Here is a 13,642-nt window from a genome sequence, read left to right as displayed (position 1 = left end):
GCACCTTTTTCTGTGTGGTATTTTTCATATTTAGGATAGTTTGTTTAATATTTGTTTTTGGGTTTACATTTGCCTTCTTGCAACCATTTGAGCCTATTTCCTTCTTTTCAAGCCACATCTTTAGATCTTTGGCTTTTTGTTTCATTTTCATTCTTTTCTTGTTTTTGTGAAGCAATTGATCATTCTTGGTGGAGTTTGTGGTGATATAGTTGGGATATGTGGTTCCATTGATGCAAGCTTGTGATTATGTTTTCTTTGAGAATAATGGCAAATGAGTATGAGTAAAATCCGTCCTTATTAAAGGCATGGACAAATAAGTGCTATATAAAAAAAAAGCTGTCCGAATTTAGAAAAAGGCAAGGACAAAGCAAAGCTTAAAAAAAGAAAACCAAAAAATTGAAAAAGTGAAAAATTCGGAAACATTTTGATGTATTCTTTTCTCCTTCTAAGCATTGAGGACAATGCTTCATTTAAGCTTGGGGGAGAAGCGTTTACGCTTTTTGTACATATTCTTGTGAGTTTAGCTTTGAATAAGCTTGGGGGTGTTGTCGTTTTTGTTTGGTGATTTTTTGATCGTGGTGTTGAGGATTGATCACCCTTTTACTTCGCTATTTAGGAAAACCGCCAAATTTTTAAATTTTATCCTACCTTCACCCTTTATGCCTTACGTTACAACCTTTGGGAAAGCCCTTTTGATCTAGAAGTTGAGTCGCTATTCGGGGGAAGGAATCATGGGTCATTGCCTATGGAAAGGGGATGCATAGTCAAGATTGTCTAGTAGCCTTAATAAATCTCTTTTTCCGGTTCCTTCGATGAATCATTGGGATGCTCGCTAAGGGGAGATTTGAGATTAGTGGGGAGAACGCGGTAAGATCGATTGGGATTAACGTGGATTGTGATGTCTAGTTCCTATGCCTAGCATACCCTATGTTTCAATCAACCTTAGATATCTTAAAAAGTGCATACCTTGACTACTTGAGAAAGATTTTCATTCATTTGCATTTATAGTCTCTTTGTAAGTCCATTTCGCAAAGGTTTTGTTTACACTTTTCCCTTTTTAATTTCTTTCTATGGTTTTGCCTCTTGGATGTTGGGGGAGAGTTATGGGTAAACTCTTAGGATACCCTTACGAGAGCATTACTCGTCCTCTAGGGCGATCTAGGGGTTTAAAATGGCTTGTTGTAGCTAAAAACAACCGTGATTCCTACGACAGTGAGTCTTAGTGTATATTCTCATCTTGAGTCTTTCTTTTTCTTTTTAAATAAGTCTTACATCCTTATTCTTTCTTGCTTTGTTTTTCTCGAGGACGAGCAAAAGTTTAGCTTGGGGGAATTGAATGAGTGTCATTTATGGCACTCATTTGGCCTCTTTTAGGATAATTTTCATGCTATTTTATAGCTCTTTTCCTTAGTTTTTCTTAGTTTTGTTCTTTATTTCGTTAGTTTGTGCTTTCCATAGTTAGTTTCCTTGTTTTGTGCAATTCTTTGTTTATTTGTTCTTTTTCCCTTTTATTTGTTTTTCGTTTATTTTCAGGTTATGATCGTGTTTCCAAGGATTCCCGAGCCTTCTTCTCATATTTCTCATCAATTTGGATGCCTCATGTTCGCCTTTTGGAGCTTGAAGTTTGAAGGAACGCAAGGAGAAAGTCAAGAGATCGGTGCACGTATGCGGTGGGGGCATCATCTTTGGCATGAAACAACCAAATTATCCATTTCAAGACTGCCTACCTTAGTGTTCACATCATCACAAAGACGAGCGCACGAGGATGAGCAAGGACGAAGAAGAGGGGGGGCTCCCCTGCTGCCAGGTGCGGGCGCTCACGCAGGTGGTGCGGCCGCGCACATGTGTGGCGCGGGCGCGCCTAGTGCGGGTGCGGACGCGCCTGCCAGGGCCCCTGTTTTGTACCCTTTTTCCTGCGACCGCGCCTTTCATCTGATGCGACCGCGCCTTCTGGGGTTTCTTTTGGGACGATCTAACTAACTCTTCTTTTGTATCTTTCCTATATACAGTTTTTCCTTCTATTTTTAGTTGGGAGGGAGAGGAGAATGAGAATTAGTTTTTAGATAAAAAATAGAGAGATTTTTAGAGAGAGAAACTCTAGATTTTTAGAGAGAGAATTTCATGGTGGATTGTTGATGATTGAAGATTTATCTATTTCCTTTGATTTTTGATCAAGTTTGTAAGGATTCCTTTTCTTTAATTCAATCCTTAGTTTGATCTTTAGTTTGATTTGAATTGTTTGTTGAATGTTCAAGTTTGATTGATTTGTGTGTGATTTTAGCTTTTTTGATTTGATCATGATGAATTTGTTGCTTAGTGTTGTTTTGATTTTGATTTCAATGGCTAGTGAGTAGATTGCTTGCTAGGGTAATGGTGAAGCATGTATGAGTAATGGATTAGTGCTAATTGGGGATAATTGATGGAGTTAATAATGTGATTAAATTTGGTTCATGATCATGTGCATGTGTGTGATTGATTGAAGATTGGCCAACTTTGATTGTTGCACTAGATTGCATTGTAAGTTCACATTGATATGGACGATTGATTTGCGACTTGCATTTACACGATTGAGGTGTCTCGTGAAGTTTCCTAGCTAGATTTTATCGTAGTTGACGCTAGTTAGACCTCTAGGAGAATAGCTTGATATTCTCTATTAGTTGCATGATTGTTCTTCCATCACATTGTTTGACTTAGCCAATTTGACCTACCAATCAGTTGATTCCATTATGACTACATGTGGATCCCAGCCCTAGTGCTTATACATTTGATTTCTTCTCGTTTAATTGTCATGTTTGTCCTAGTATAGAATTCACACCCTATCTCTAGACTTCGGGATAGCTTGACTATAGACAATAGGCAAACGCCCACCATTCCTTTGGGTTCGACCCTTGACTTACCATATACTAGTATAGGGTTGGTTTAAAAATTTAGTTTGACTTTTAGAAAGGGTAGATAACGACCTACAATTTCCGCTCCTCAGTCGCCTGTCGCTCGGCCGCCTCGTGAGCTTTCCTAAGGAGTCAGGCATTGAACTCGTCATTTTCTTTATCAAACTGGATCTTCCAAGTCTGATAATCGGCTGACGGCTGCACAGCTGCCTAGGCCGCATGCATGATGGCTTCGTTTTCTTCCATCATTTACTTGACCAAGGCCTATTTCTCGTCCTCCATCAAGGTCCTATACTTGGTCGGGAGTTGGTTCTCTTGCTTTTGCAACCGCCCTCGGAGACTCTTGATCGTCTCCCCAAGGTTAATTGCCTTGGTTTTTGCCTCCTGGAGGGGCTCCAGCTTAACTTTAAGTCCCTTGACCTCATCTTGGAGTTCCTTCACCCGCTGCCTCGGCGTTTCTAAGTTCTGCTAAACTTGCAGATTTGCCGACGCCTGGGAATACAACATATCAAGTGTCAGAATCTCATTTCGAGCAATCTCAAAGTGACCTTTTTCCAGGGTAGAGGCGGCTCGAGCGTTCGCTGCCTTTACCTCTTTGGTCTTTTCATTGAGTGGCCCTTTAAGACCGCTCAAGCGCAGCATAGCCTACAGTTATCCCAAAGAAAAAGAATTCATCAGAAACCATTCAACAATAAACATAAGTCATAAGATAAATCTTACCTCGCAAAGAAGCGCCATTATGGCGTCGAGGTCAAGGGTGCCGACTCCTTTGACGACCGCCTTATCCTCAGGATCAAGCGTCATGAGCATCCGCTTGGTCATCTGAAGGACAGTTGGCCTCGCTGGAGCGTCTGTCAATGCAGACACAATAAGTTAAGATTTTTGAAGACAATTGTGTTTTTTAAAAGTATGACCGGATGGTCGGATAACTTACCTTCTTCTCCCCCTACGGCTTCGCTGCCGCCTGCTGTGCACCAACAGTGGTGAGTGGCTGCTTGCCACTCTTCGACACTCGATGCTGAGTGTCCGGCTATGTTAGAGTGTGAATGAGGGAAGAGGCGCCCGTTCCCTTCTTCAACTTAGTGGCAACATGTTTTTGGCGACTCTGGTAAATGTCGCCAGCCGACTGCTTGTGCAGTTTTTGATCCGGCTGAGAAGAGGGGGTAGGATTTGATGAGCCACCCTGTAAAGAACTGTAATGTGAGACCTTGAGAAAAATTACACTAAGTAATTCATTGAAGAAATTTCAAGGTTAAATAACTTGCTACTTGAGGAGTGCCGCTTGGCAGCTGCACATCCGCTCGTTTGAGGTTGAAGTGGTAGAAGGCTAAAGAGATAGCCGGCTTCCTGTGAGAAGGACACTTTGCCATTGTTACGTTTGCACCAAAAAACCAACATGGGTTAGAAATGAAACAATGTGGGTAACAAAGCTGATAAATTCAAGTTGCCATCAACCTCTCGACTTCTCTGTACTAAGGCCACAGACGACCAAGTACGTCCTGTCCGAGAGCCACTCGAATCGGGGAATATAACTTTGGGGGGTAACTTCCTTGACCCCCGTCTTTTTTTTTTTGGATGGCCACAGTATAAAGTCCCCGATCAAAAATCTCCTCCTGTGCCTGCTTGGGAACAGGCTGAATGGCTTTCTTCCCAGCAAGGAGGGGCGGATATTGGGTCCAGCGGTTGTACCACCTGTTCTTTTGGAAATCTGGGGAAGAGATTATGTAAAACTTGGACCTCCAGTCTTTCCATTTTTTCTCCTTCCCCAGGGTCATCATTTAACGGGTATGGTTGGTCAGAGTAAACCAGTCGATCTCGCTTGCATTTGGAGTTCTGCTCAGGTAGTGCATATGAGCAAACGCCTCGAAACTAAGCTCCATCTCCAACATCTCACAGGCGGTAACGTAGCCCAGAATTTTAACCTAAGAATTGGGGGCTAGTTGCCAGATACCCAGCTGGTATCCGTAGCAGCCGAAGCACTAGTCACCATAGCAAGCCATCTTAAGCTAGGTGATCGTGTCTATATCATCCGACACGGAAAATATGAACCCATGTCCCATGACATGGGTAGAAAGAAACTTTCCAAGATAATCTTTCATGATCTTCCGCTTGCCTTCGGCAACGTGCAAGTAATAAGGAGCACGCATGCCGCCTGGAAGCAGACAACTCTTCCCAGCCCTCTCCCTTCTTAACGGAGAGGGACTTTCTAGCAGCCTTAAGGTTCTACTGCGCCTCCTCTGAGTCAACAGAGATGTAGTTGGTGGATAATGACGGGGAGCCATCATCAGAATTCTCTACAGTGCTAGGGGCCTGCCGGCTGGTGCAAGCAGTGTCCTCCCCCAACTCAGCATTCGACACCGATCCACTCGGCCCGGGGTTCTCATATTCTTCATCACACTCCTCTAGAAATGAGTCGCTGGGAGTGCTGATGTTGGTAGCGGGGTCTTTATTAATTTCGGAGAAAGGCACCCTAATGGAGCCGTCCGAAAAAACAGTCTCACTTTCCGAATGTTACTAAGAACCATCCGTCCTATATCTCCTGGTCTTCTGCTTTGTTCTATCCATCGTGTCCTGTAGGGGCACATACACTATCGGTTTTGGATATGTACTCAAAGGAAAGTTCTCGAACGAGCATTCAGCACTCCTAGTTCTAGATTCATCCGTCCCTAGTGACCGGCTGATTGCTAATCTAGGCCGTGCCAGGTGCGTTTGGGAAACCATTTTTGATAAAGAAAACATGCAAAGAAATAAGTACAGAAAGGATTAGGCGGTTACCTTAGAATAAGGTACTAAGAGGAGCCGGTCTGGGACGTCTGTTTGATCAGGCGAACTAAGCTGGCCGAGTGTCAGATGCCGAAGAAGTCAAGTTTTTGAAAGTAAGAAATTCAAAGATTCTACCAAAGATACACGCAAGTGTGAATCCAAGGGAGGTCAACTCCTCTATTTATAGGGGTGGGGGTAAATGCTCCATGGTAAAACCCTAGGATCAGGTGAACAATAAAAGTGAAATTCACAACCATTCACAGTTCTACACCTGTCGCAGGCTAGTGGCGGAATCAAGGGAGTATAGGGTGGGCCATGGCCTCCCCCTTGGTTTAAATTATCTATGAATTGTTGCAGCATTTTATGTTAGTTATACCATAGCTCAGTTGGTAGATAAGTGACTTATAGTCAATTCCAAGATCCCAAGTTCTAACCCCATCCCTTGCATTATTTATTTATTTATTTATTTTTAATTGTACTTTGCAATTTATACTAATGTTTTACTTCTTTTACTATCTCGTATTAAATAGATTATATCGCTACTCTAGAATATTAGAATCCCTTTTTCAAATATTTTCATTACTTAGTTTTTTTTTTTAAATTTTCTTTTTAATACTTGAATTGGTCTCACTCTTTTTGACATTACAAAAATTAGTACATATACTTAGTTTGGCCCCCCTAATAAAAATTTTCTAGTTCCGCCCCTGTCGCAGGCGTCATGTGCCAAGCATGTGACCCCTGTGAGGGGCAAATGTTTTGGGTATTTTATACCCTACGAAGTGGCCTAATCAACGTTTGACATGTGTCACTAGAAGGGGCGCCAGCTTGGATCTTCCAGATGGTGACACGTGTCAAGCAGATATAGCTCCTGATTTGTGGTATTTACTAGCCTTAAGTGGACCAATGAGTGAGCGACACGTGTCACCCTTGGAGGCGCCCAAATGGCCCCTCAGGATGTGTGACACGTGTCACTTAGATAACCCTTCTGAAAAGACGGCCTTCAAGGCCAAAACTTTGAGGCGCTGCAAAACGGCGTGCCCTAATACCTAGGTCATCAAAACATTGGGAGGGCTCACTTCCTAAAGACCCTATAAATAGGGACATACTCCTCATTTATGGGGACACGTGACGTTACATTGCATAAATTACAGAGCTGTCGTTCTCACGAAACAGACAGCACCAGAGCTTGGAATCCGAGCAGATAACTTAATTTCCGCACGTTTTATTCCGATTGCCGTACTAACTTAATCTTTGGAGGCAAACCACTGACCATTCGGTGCTCTGTTATCTTAGCAGGTATAGGCATCCTTGCTGAATCCAGTCTAGAGCCATAAATCTCCCGAGGGACATAAAAAACCCCAAAACACCTGATGCTTGGGAAATCATCACCCGCATGAGAAGTCAGCAGCTGTCTAAGCCAGCCTCTACTTTGAGCTTTCTAGACACCTTCAAGAATACATCCGAAAGGAATACTCAATCCTTGCATGAGAGCAATACAGGCGGTAATACCGTCCACTCTGGGCCTCATATGATCGTGAATGCATCGTATGTACCCCCTATGTTCTACTGCCCGTATTCCCCTCATTTCATTCAGCCGGCCCTCTTTGGGGGTCAGGCGGCATGTAACGTCCAACCTTTGGACTGGCAGCTCTAACTGCTAAAACATGGTGAACAAACTTCTGTGTTCACCAAGGAGATAACCGACGCCGCACAGCCGACCAAGGTTAAGAATGTGTCGGTGGGTGCTTATGATGGTACAACCAACCCGGAGGACCACCTCATGGCCTACTCCAACCTCATGCACATGCAGGGGCTGGAAGATGCTATGTGGTGCCGGTGCTTCTCGGCTATATTGAAGGGCATTTCCCAACAATGGTTTGTTAACCTGCTAGCCGGGTGCATCGATAGCTTTAGGAAGCTTGCCTTCCTATTTGACTCCAACTTCTGTATGAACATCCCTGCCAAAAAGACAAGTCTCGACTTGAGCACCATTCGGCAGGGAGATAGAGAAGGGCTTCACTCCTATGTCAGGCGGTTAAACCTAAAGAGAATTAAAATCCAAGGGCTGTCTGATGAGGTAGCCTATACAGACTTCTTCAAGGGTCTAAATGACGGGATGACCTTTAAGTTCGATCTTGTCCGTAAAAGGGTTTTCACCCTTCAAGAGGCGTTGATAGAGGCGGAGAGCTTTATTCAAGCTACCGAGCTTTGCTCGTCCAGCAGACAGTTTGACTCAAAGAAGTCTGATAAACAAAAGGAGATTCGGTCTGCTCAATCGGCTCAAAAAGCTGAAGAGAGCAAAAAGAGAAAATAAGTTTAGGCGGTTAAGGAAATTGATCAGCCATCCAAAAAGAAGAAGAAAGAATTCAAACCGTATGTCTTGCGGTATGAATTCAATGAAGACTACTACACCATCTTACAGAGGTGAAGGACTGGTTGACCATTGAGAAGCCGAATCCTATGAAGAGTTCCGTTCAGTCGCGGAACAAGAATAAATTCTGCCACTTCCATCAGGATGTGGCCATGACACTAGCGACTTCTACAGTCTTAAGCGAACGTTGGACCATCTAGCTGACAAGGGCTTGCTGAAGTCCTATGTATTGAAGTCCAAAGTGGATTCTAAGACAAATCCGGGGTAGTCGTAAAAACTGTCCAGCCTACTAGTAGTTTAGATGCTGACAAGGATCCGATCTACACCATCCGGGGCACCAAGGATCATATGAAGAGGATGATCCATTCAGTTGATGATGGAAAGGTGTCCTCAAGTGGAACATTCCTAGACTTACTCATTATTGAGAAGGAACGGGGCAAATTTCGCCGACCGTATGATGATCCAGTCGTCATTTAGTGCAAGGTCGCCAACTTGCTGGTTGGCCGAATCCTCATAGACACGGGTAGCTCTTCTGATCTCATTAGCTACAAGTGTCTGTCCCGGCTAAATTACAAGCGGGACGGCCTGCGCGACATCTCCCACCCATTAGTTGGCTTTAGGGGAGGGTTCGTAAACCTAGTCGGACAAATTGACATTCCCATCCGACTGGGGGAGAAGGGACAAGGCGGCACATGGTTGTTTGGTTCCTAGTGGTTAAAGATCTGACCGCCTACAACATCATTCTTGGCCGACCCACTCTAAACGAGTGCAAGGCCGTCATCATCCCAGCTCACATGCTTATCAAGTATGAAAGGAATGATGACACTGTTGGCTCCCTGAACGGGGATTAGAAGACGGCAAGAGAGTGCTATCTCTCTGATGTCAAGCCAGCTGTTTTTGCAGCCGGTCAACTGAAGGAGCTAATAAACCTTGACGATGTCAAGGACCCTGATTCACCCCTCCAGCAGCCGCAAATAAAAGAAAAACTGAAAAGCTGGTGGAGGTAAAGAAGGAAAAGAAATAACAATCGCTGACCGGGGAGCAGTTAGATGATCTCCGTCCCCAGCTGGTTGGTTAGCACATTGATGTCCTTTTGGACGACAGCCGTCCAGAGAGGACGGTTATGGTGGGGACGACTGCCTTTGAAAGGCTTGGTGCAGACTTGCACCATCTGCTGAAAGAATTCAAAGAAGTCTTTGCCTTTTATGTGGTGGAGATGTCAGGCATCAGCCCGGATCTCGCAGTCCACAAACTTGCCATGGATCAAAAAAGAAGCCCATCTAGCAAAAGAAAAGAAACCACGACAAGGAGAGAAGTCAGGCGGCAGCTGCCGAAGTAAAAAAGTTGTTGGACGCTGGGTTTATTTGGCCATGTAACCTCCCCGATTAGGTTGCGAATGTTGTGGTTGTAAAGAAGCCGAATGGTACCGTGTGTTGATTACACAGACCTCAACAAGGCATTTCCAAAGGACAATTATACGCTCCCAAAGATCGATAGTCTGGTCCTCTACAGCCGATCATGCCTTGATGAGTATTATGGATGCCTACTTCGGCTTCCATCAGATATCCCTGTGGAAAAAAGATCAAGAGAAGACGGCCTTCGTCAATGATCAGAGGTTATTCTACTATACTGTGATGTCGTTTGGCTTGAAGAATGCGCCGGCTACTTTCCAACGGATGATTAATACTATCTTCGTTAATCAAATTGGGAGGAATATAGAGGCGTATATTGATGACATGATAGTCAAATCAAATCTACAGACGGATCACCTTACTGATCTCCGAGAAACCTTCACCACACTCAGCCGGCATAAGGTCATGTTAAATCCCTAAAAGTCTGTTTTTGGTTTTGAGTTTGGGAAGTTTGTTTGATTCATGATTGATAAAAGGGGGATAGAGGCTAACCCCGAGAAGATACAGGCGGTGATTGACATGAAGTCACCCCGCATTGTTAAGGAAGCTCATAGGCTTACCGGTTGCCTAACTACGTTTGGGAGATTCCTCAGCCGGTCAGGTGACAAATGTCATTACTTCTTCAAGGCAATCAAGAAGAATACTAGATTTGAATGGGGAGATGATGTTGAGGAGGCCTTTAAGAAATTGATAGAATATTTACACTCCATGCCAAGGCTTGTTAGCCCTTTACCAAAAGAGACGCTTTTCATGTACCTAGCCGTCTCAGATAATGCCCTCAGTGCTGTTCTCCATGCTGAGAGAGACGACAATAAGCTCCCGGTCTATTTCATTAGCCATGTGCTCAGGAATGCCGAACTCTTGTACCCCATGGTTGAAAAATTTAGCTTGTTATGAAGTTGAAACCATACTTCTTGGCATATCCCGGTGGTGATCTACACATATCATCTCCTCAAGCGGCCAATGACAACCCTAGACTCATCAGATAGAATGCTCAAATGGGCTATTGAAATGCAGAGTCTTGAAATCTCCCACGAACCAAGAAAGGTAGTGAAAGGTCAGGCGTTTGTCGACTTCATTGTCAAAATGACAAGGCTAGTTGCTCCGGATAACCGTGATCAGGTTTGGAAGGTGCATGTAGACAGCAGCTCTACTATGAACGGGTGTGGTGCAGGCATAATATGTGAATTCCTGGAAGGGAACAAATACGAGTATGCATTACGGTTCAAGTTCCAAGTCTCAAACAATGAGGCGGAATATGAAGCCCAGATAGCCGGTATCCGCATGTGTAAGGCGGTAGGGGCAATAAAAATTAACGCTTACTCAGACTCTTAGTTGGTCGTTAGCCAATACCATGGTGAGTTTGAAGCCACCCATCCGACTATGATCAAGTATCTACAGGCAGTCAAGGCTGAAGCGGGGACACTTTAAGAATTTCATCTAAGTCAAGTGCCCCCGTCGAAGAACAATCAGGCTGATGTTCTGTAAAAGTTAGCATCCTCTGCTGAAAGGAAAAGTGTCCTTCGAACAAGTGTATTATTCTGATAGTGGGTTAAAAAATATTAGAAAGCTAATATATTCAGTAAGGTCAAGTGATCAAAATCCCTGGGTGGAGGCCGCTTCTAATAAGTAATATTAATGCATAATTAATGTTACAGCTTAATTTTACTGAACCCTTTGGGTCACACCCAAGTAGTCAACGATCCGAAGCGACAAATTAATTCGAAAGGAATCAATGAGTCAATCGAGTAATGTTTATTTAGACGTCGGAAATTCGAGCTTAGAGCGTTGAAACTGAGCGTTGGAAGTCGAGTCGGAAATAATAAAAGACGAGACGTGAAACCATTAATAAATTAACAATGACCAATATACCCCTAGCATCGGAATACCGAGTGCTAGGGGGTTAGCCAAGCTAGCAGCCCGCACCAAGTGCGAGGCTTGCTAGCAAGCTGCTGATAAAGGAATAATCGCTTCGTTAGATAACTACACCTAAATCAAATACAATTTATAACACTCGACTTATCCTAATACAAGTATATGGTAAGAAGAGGGGTCGAACCACAAGGAGAAGCACATAAACACTGCATTCATTACTAGACTTTAAGCTATCTCGAGACAAAGGATAGGAATGACTAAGAGATTAAACTAAAGATAAAACGAGTTAAAATCAATATAACTAAACACTATGGGAAATGGGTAGATGTAGATGTCGCTTGATCATGCAACAACAAAAAAGCAAATCAATAGTGAACTAAACGTGCATGTATATCGAAATAAGTTCCAATCTAACCGCCTTCTGGGGTTAATTTGTTTCCCTAACATAGCCTCTATGTTTCCACACTAGAACCATATATTGGGAGGTGTAATCAAAGAACAATCGATAGTAATGAACCTTAACTAAGTCAAATTCTGTTCCTTGTTAGCAAATATTCACCTTTAGTCAACCAACAATGTGCACTTGCAAGAAGATCAAAGAATATAAAGCATGCAAAGATTTTAATCACAATTAACTTAATCCCAATATTATAAGCATGAACAATTAGCAACTACACCATCCCCACACCCTTGGCTAAGTGACTACTCACAAATCATGTGGAAAATAATATCAATCACAAAATCAATAAGCATCAACATGATCAATAAGCAAAGAAGGAAAATCAAAGTAAACAAACAAAATTAAACGCAAAGGTATAGAGGAAGAGTAAGAGATTGCTCATTATTTGAAGTTGAAGATCTACAAAAGATTAAACAAGCTTCTTCTTCAAAATCCAAGTTCATCAATGAAGAAATCCACAATTTCTCTCTCTACCAAATGAATACTAATAGTGTTTCTCTCTCTAGATTAAGGTAAAAATGTATAAAATTGAAACTAAGTTAATCTAATTACATCAAAACGTTCTCAAATGGAACTTATATAGTCTGTACACAGCTAGTTGAAGTAGGGGAGTGGTCCGACCGAACACTGGGAAGGTTTGGCCGGACTACAGGGTTGGTTTTTTATTGCAGTTTTCTATTGTAGAGGAGTTGCAACCGAACTCAATAATGTTTGGGCGAACTAAGGTTCGGTCGAACCTACTCTGAATCCTTAATTTCTGCAATTCTGGCACAAAGTTTTTAAATTTAGCTTCTAGAGGAGGTACGACCGAACTCAAGAAGGTTCGGGCTAACCTTTCAAAAAGTTCGACCAAACCTTCAGGGAGTTTAGTCGAACCACCTAATTTTCACTTAAATGCTCATTTTGCAACAAAATATGCACAAACACTCCTCTTCAAAACACACTAAAACATCATACCATCATGCTAAGGCAAAGCATACCAAAAATTCTAACACAATCAAAACTCAAAAATCCAACAATCCAAAATTGTAGATAGAAAAATAACAAAGCATCAAGAAAAGAAGAGAGTTGAAAAGGGTTAGAGACTCGGGTTGCCTCCCGGAAGCGATTTTGGTTTACGTCGTTAGCTCGACGTTCCTTGAACTAATCAAGGAAGGTCAAATTGATGATGCATATCAAGAAGATTCACAAAAATTGGTTCATCACTTGGGAATCCTTCGTAATCGGGCTTGAGCCGGCGACCGTTCACTTTGAATGAAGTATGCCCGTCTTGGGAAATCTCATAAGCGCCATATGGGAACACCTCTGTGATAGTGTACGGCCCACTCCACCTTGACCTAAGCTTGCTCGGGAAAAGCTTCAAGCGGGAGTTGAAAAAGAGGACTTTTTTGCCTTTGACATATTCCTTCTTGACAATTTGAGCATCGTGACAAGCCTTAGTTCGTGCCTTGTACATTCTTGCTCTATCGTAAGAATTCATCCTCAACTCCTTTAACTCATGTAGCTCGAGAAGGCTTTGTTCACCCGCACTATGGAGTTCAAAGTTGATTTGCTTGATCGCCCAATGGGTTCGATGCTCCATCTCTACGGGCAAGTGACAATTTTACCCATAAACAAGCTTATAGGGAGTGGTCCCTATTGGAGTTTTGAAGGCGGTCCTATGCGCCCATAAATAGTCGATGAGTTTAAAAGACCTATCCTTCCTTGTTCTATCAATCGTCTTCTCCAAGATCACTTTGAGCTCCCTATTGGTGATCTCCGCTTGACCACTCGTTTGAGGGTGGTAAGCAAGCCCCCGCTCATGAGACACTCCATATCTATCAAGAAGTCGAACGAAGGTGTGGTGCTTGAAATGTGACCCCCATCACTTATT

At 43.0% G+C, this 13,642-nt stretch overlaps 1 protein-coding gene across 1 annotated transcript; it reads right to left on the bottom strand.

Moving 5' to 3' along the window:
• Positions 1-12,916: 12,916 nt before the first annotated feature.
• Positions 12,917-13,351, bottom strand: LOC110694847. Its single transcript, XM_021872010.1, has one exon. It carries the CDS (start codon positions 13,349-13,351, stop codon positions 12,917-12,919), a length of 435 nt encoding a protein of 144 aa, XP_021727702.1.
• Between the last annotated feature and the right edge of the window lie 291 nt (positions 13,352-13,642).

Source organism: Chenopodium quinoa, unplaced genomic scaffold, assembly GCF_001683475.1.
Source record: "Chenopodium quinoa cultivar QQ74 unplaced genomic scaffold, ASM168347v1, whole genome shotgun sequence".
NCBI lineage: Eukaryota > Viridiplantae > Streptophyta > Magnoliopsida > Caryophyllales > Amaranthaceae > Chenopodium > Chenopodium quinoa.
This window is presented reverse-complemented; position numbering and strand designations above follow the sequence as displayed.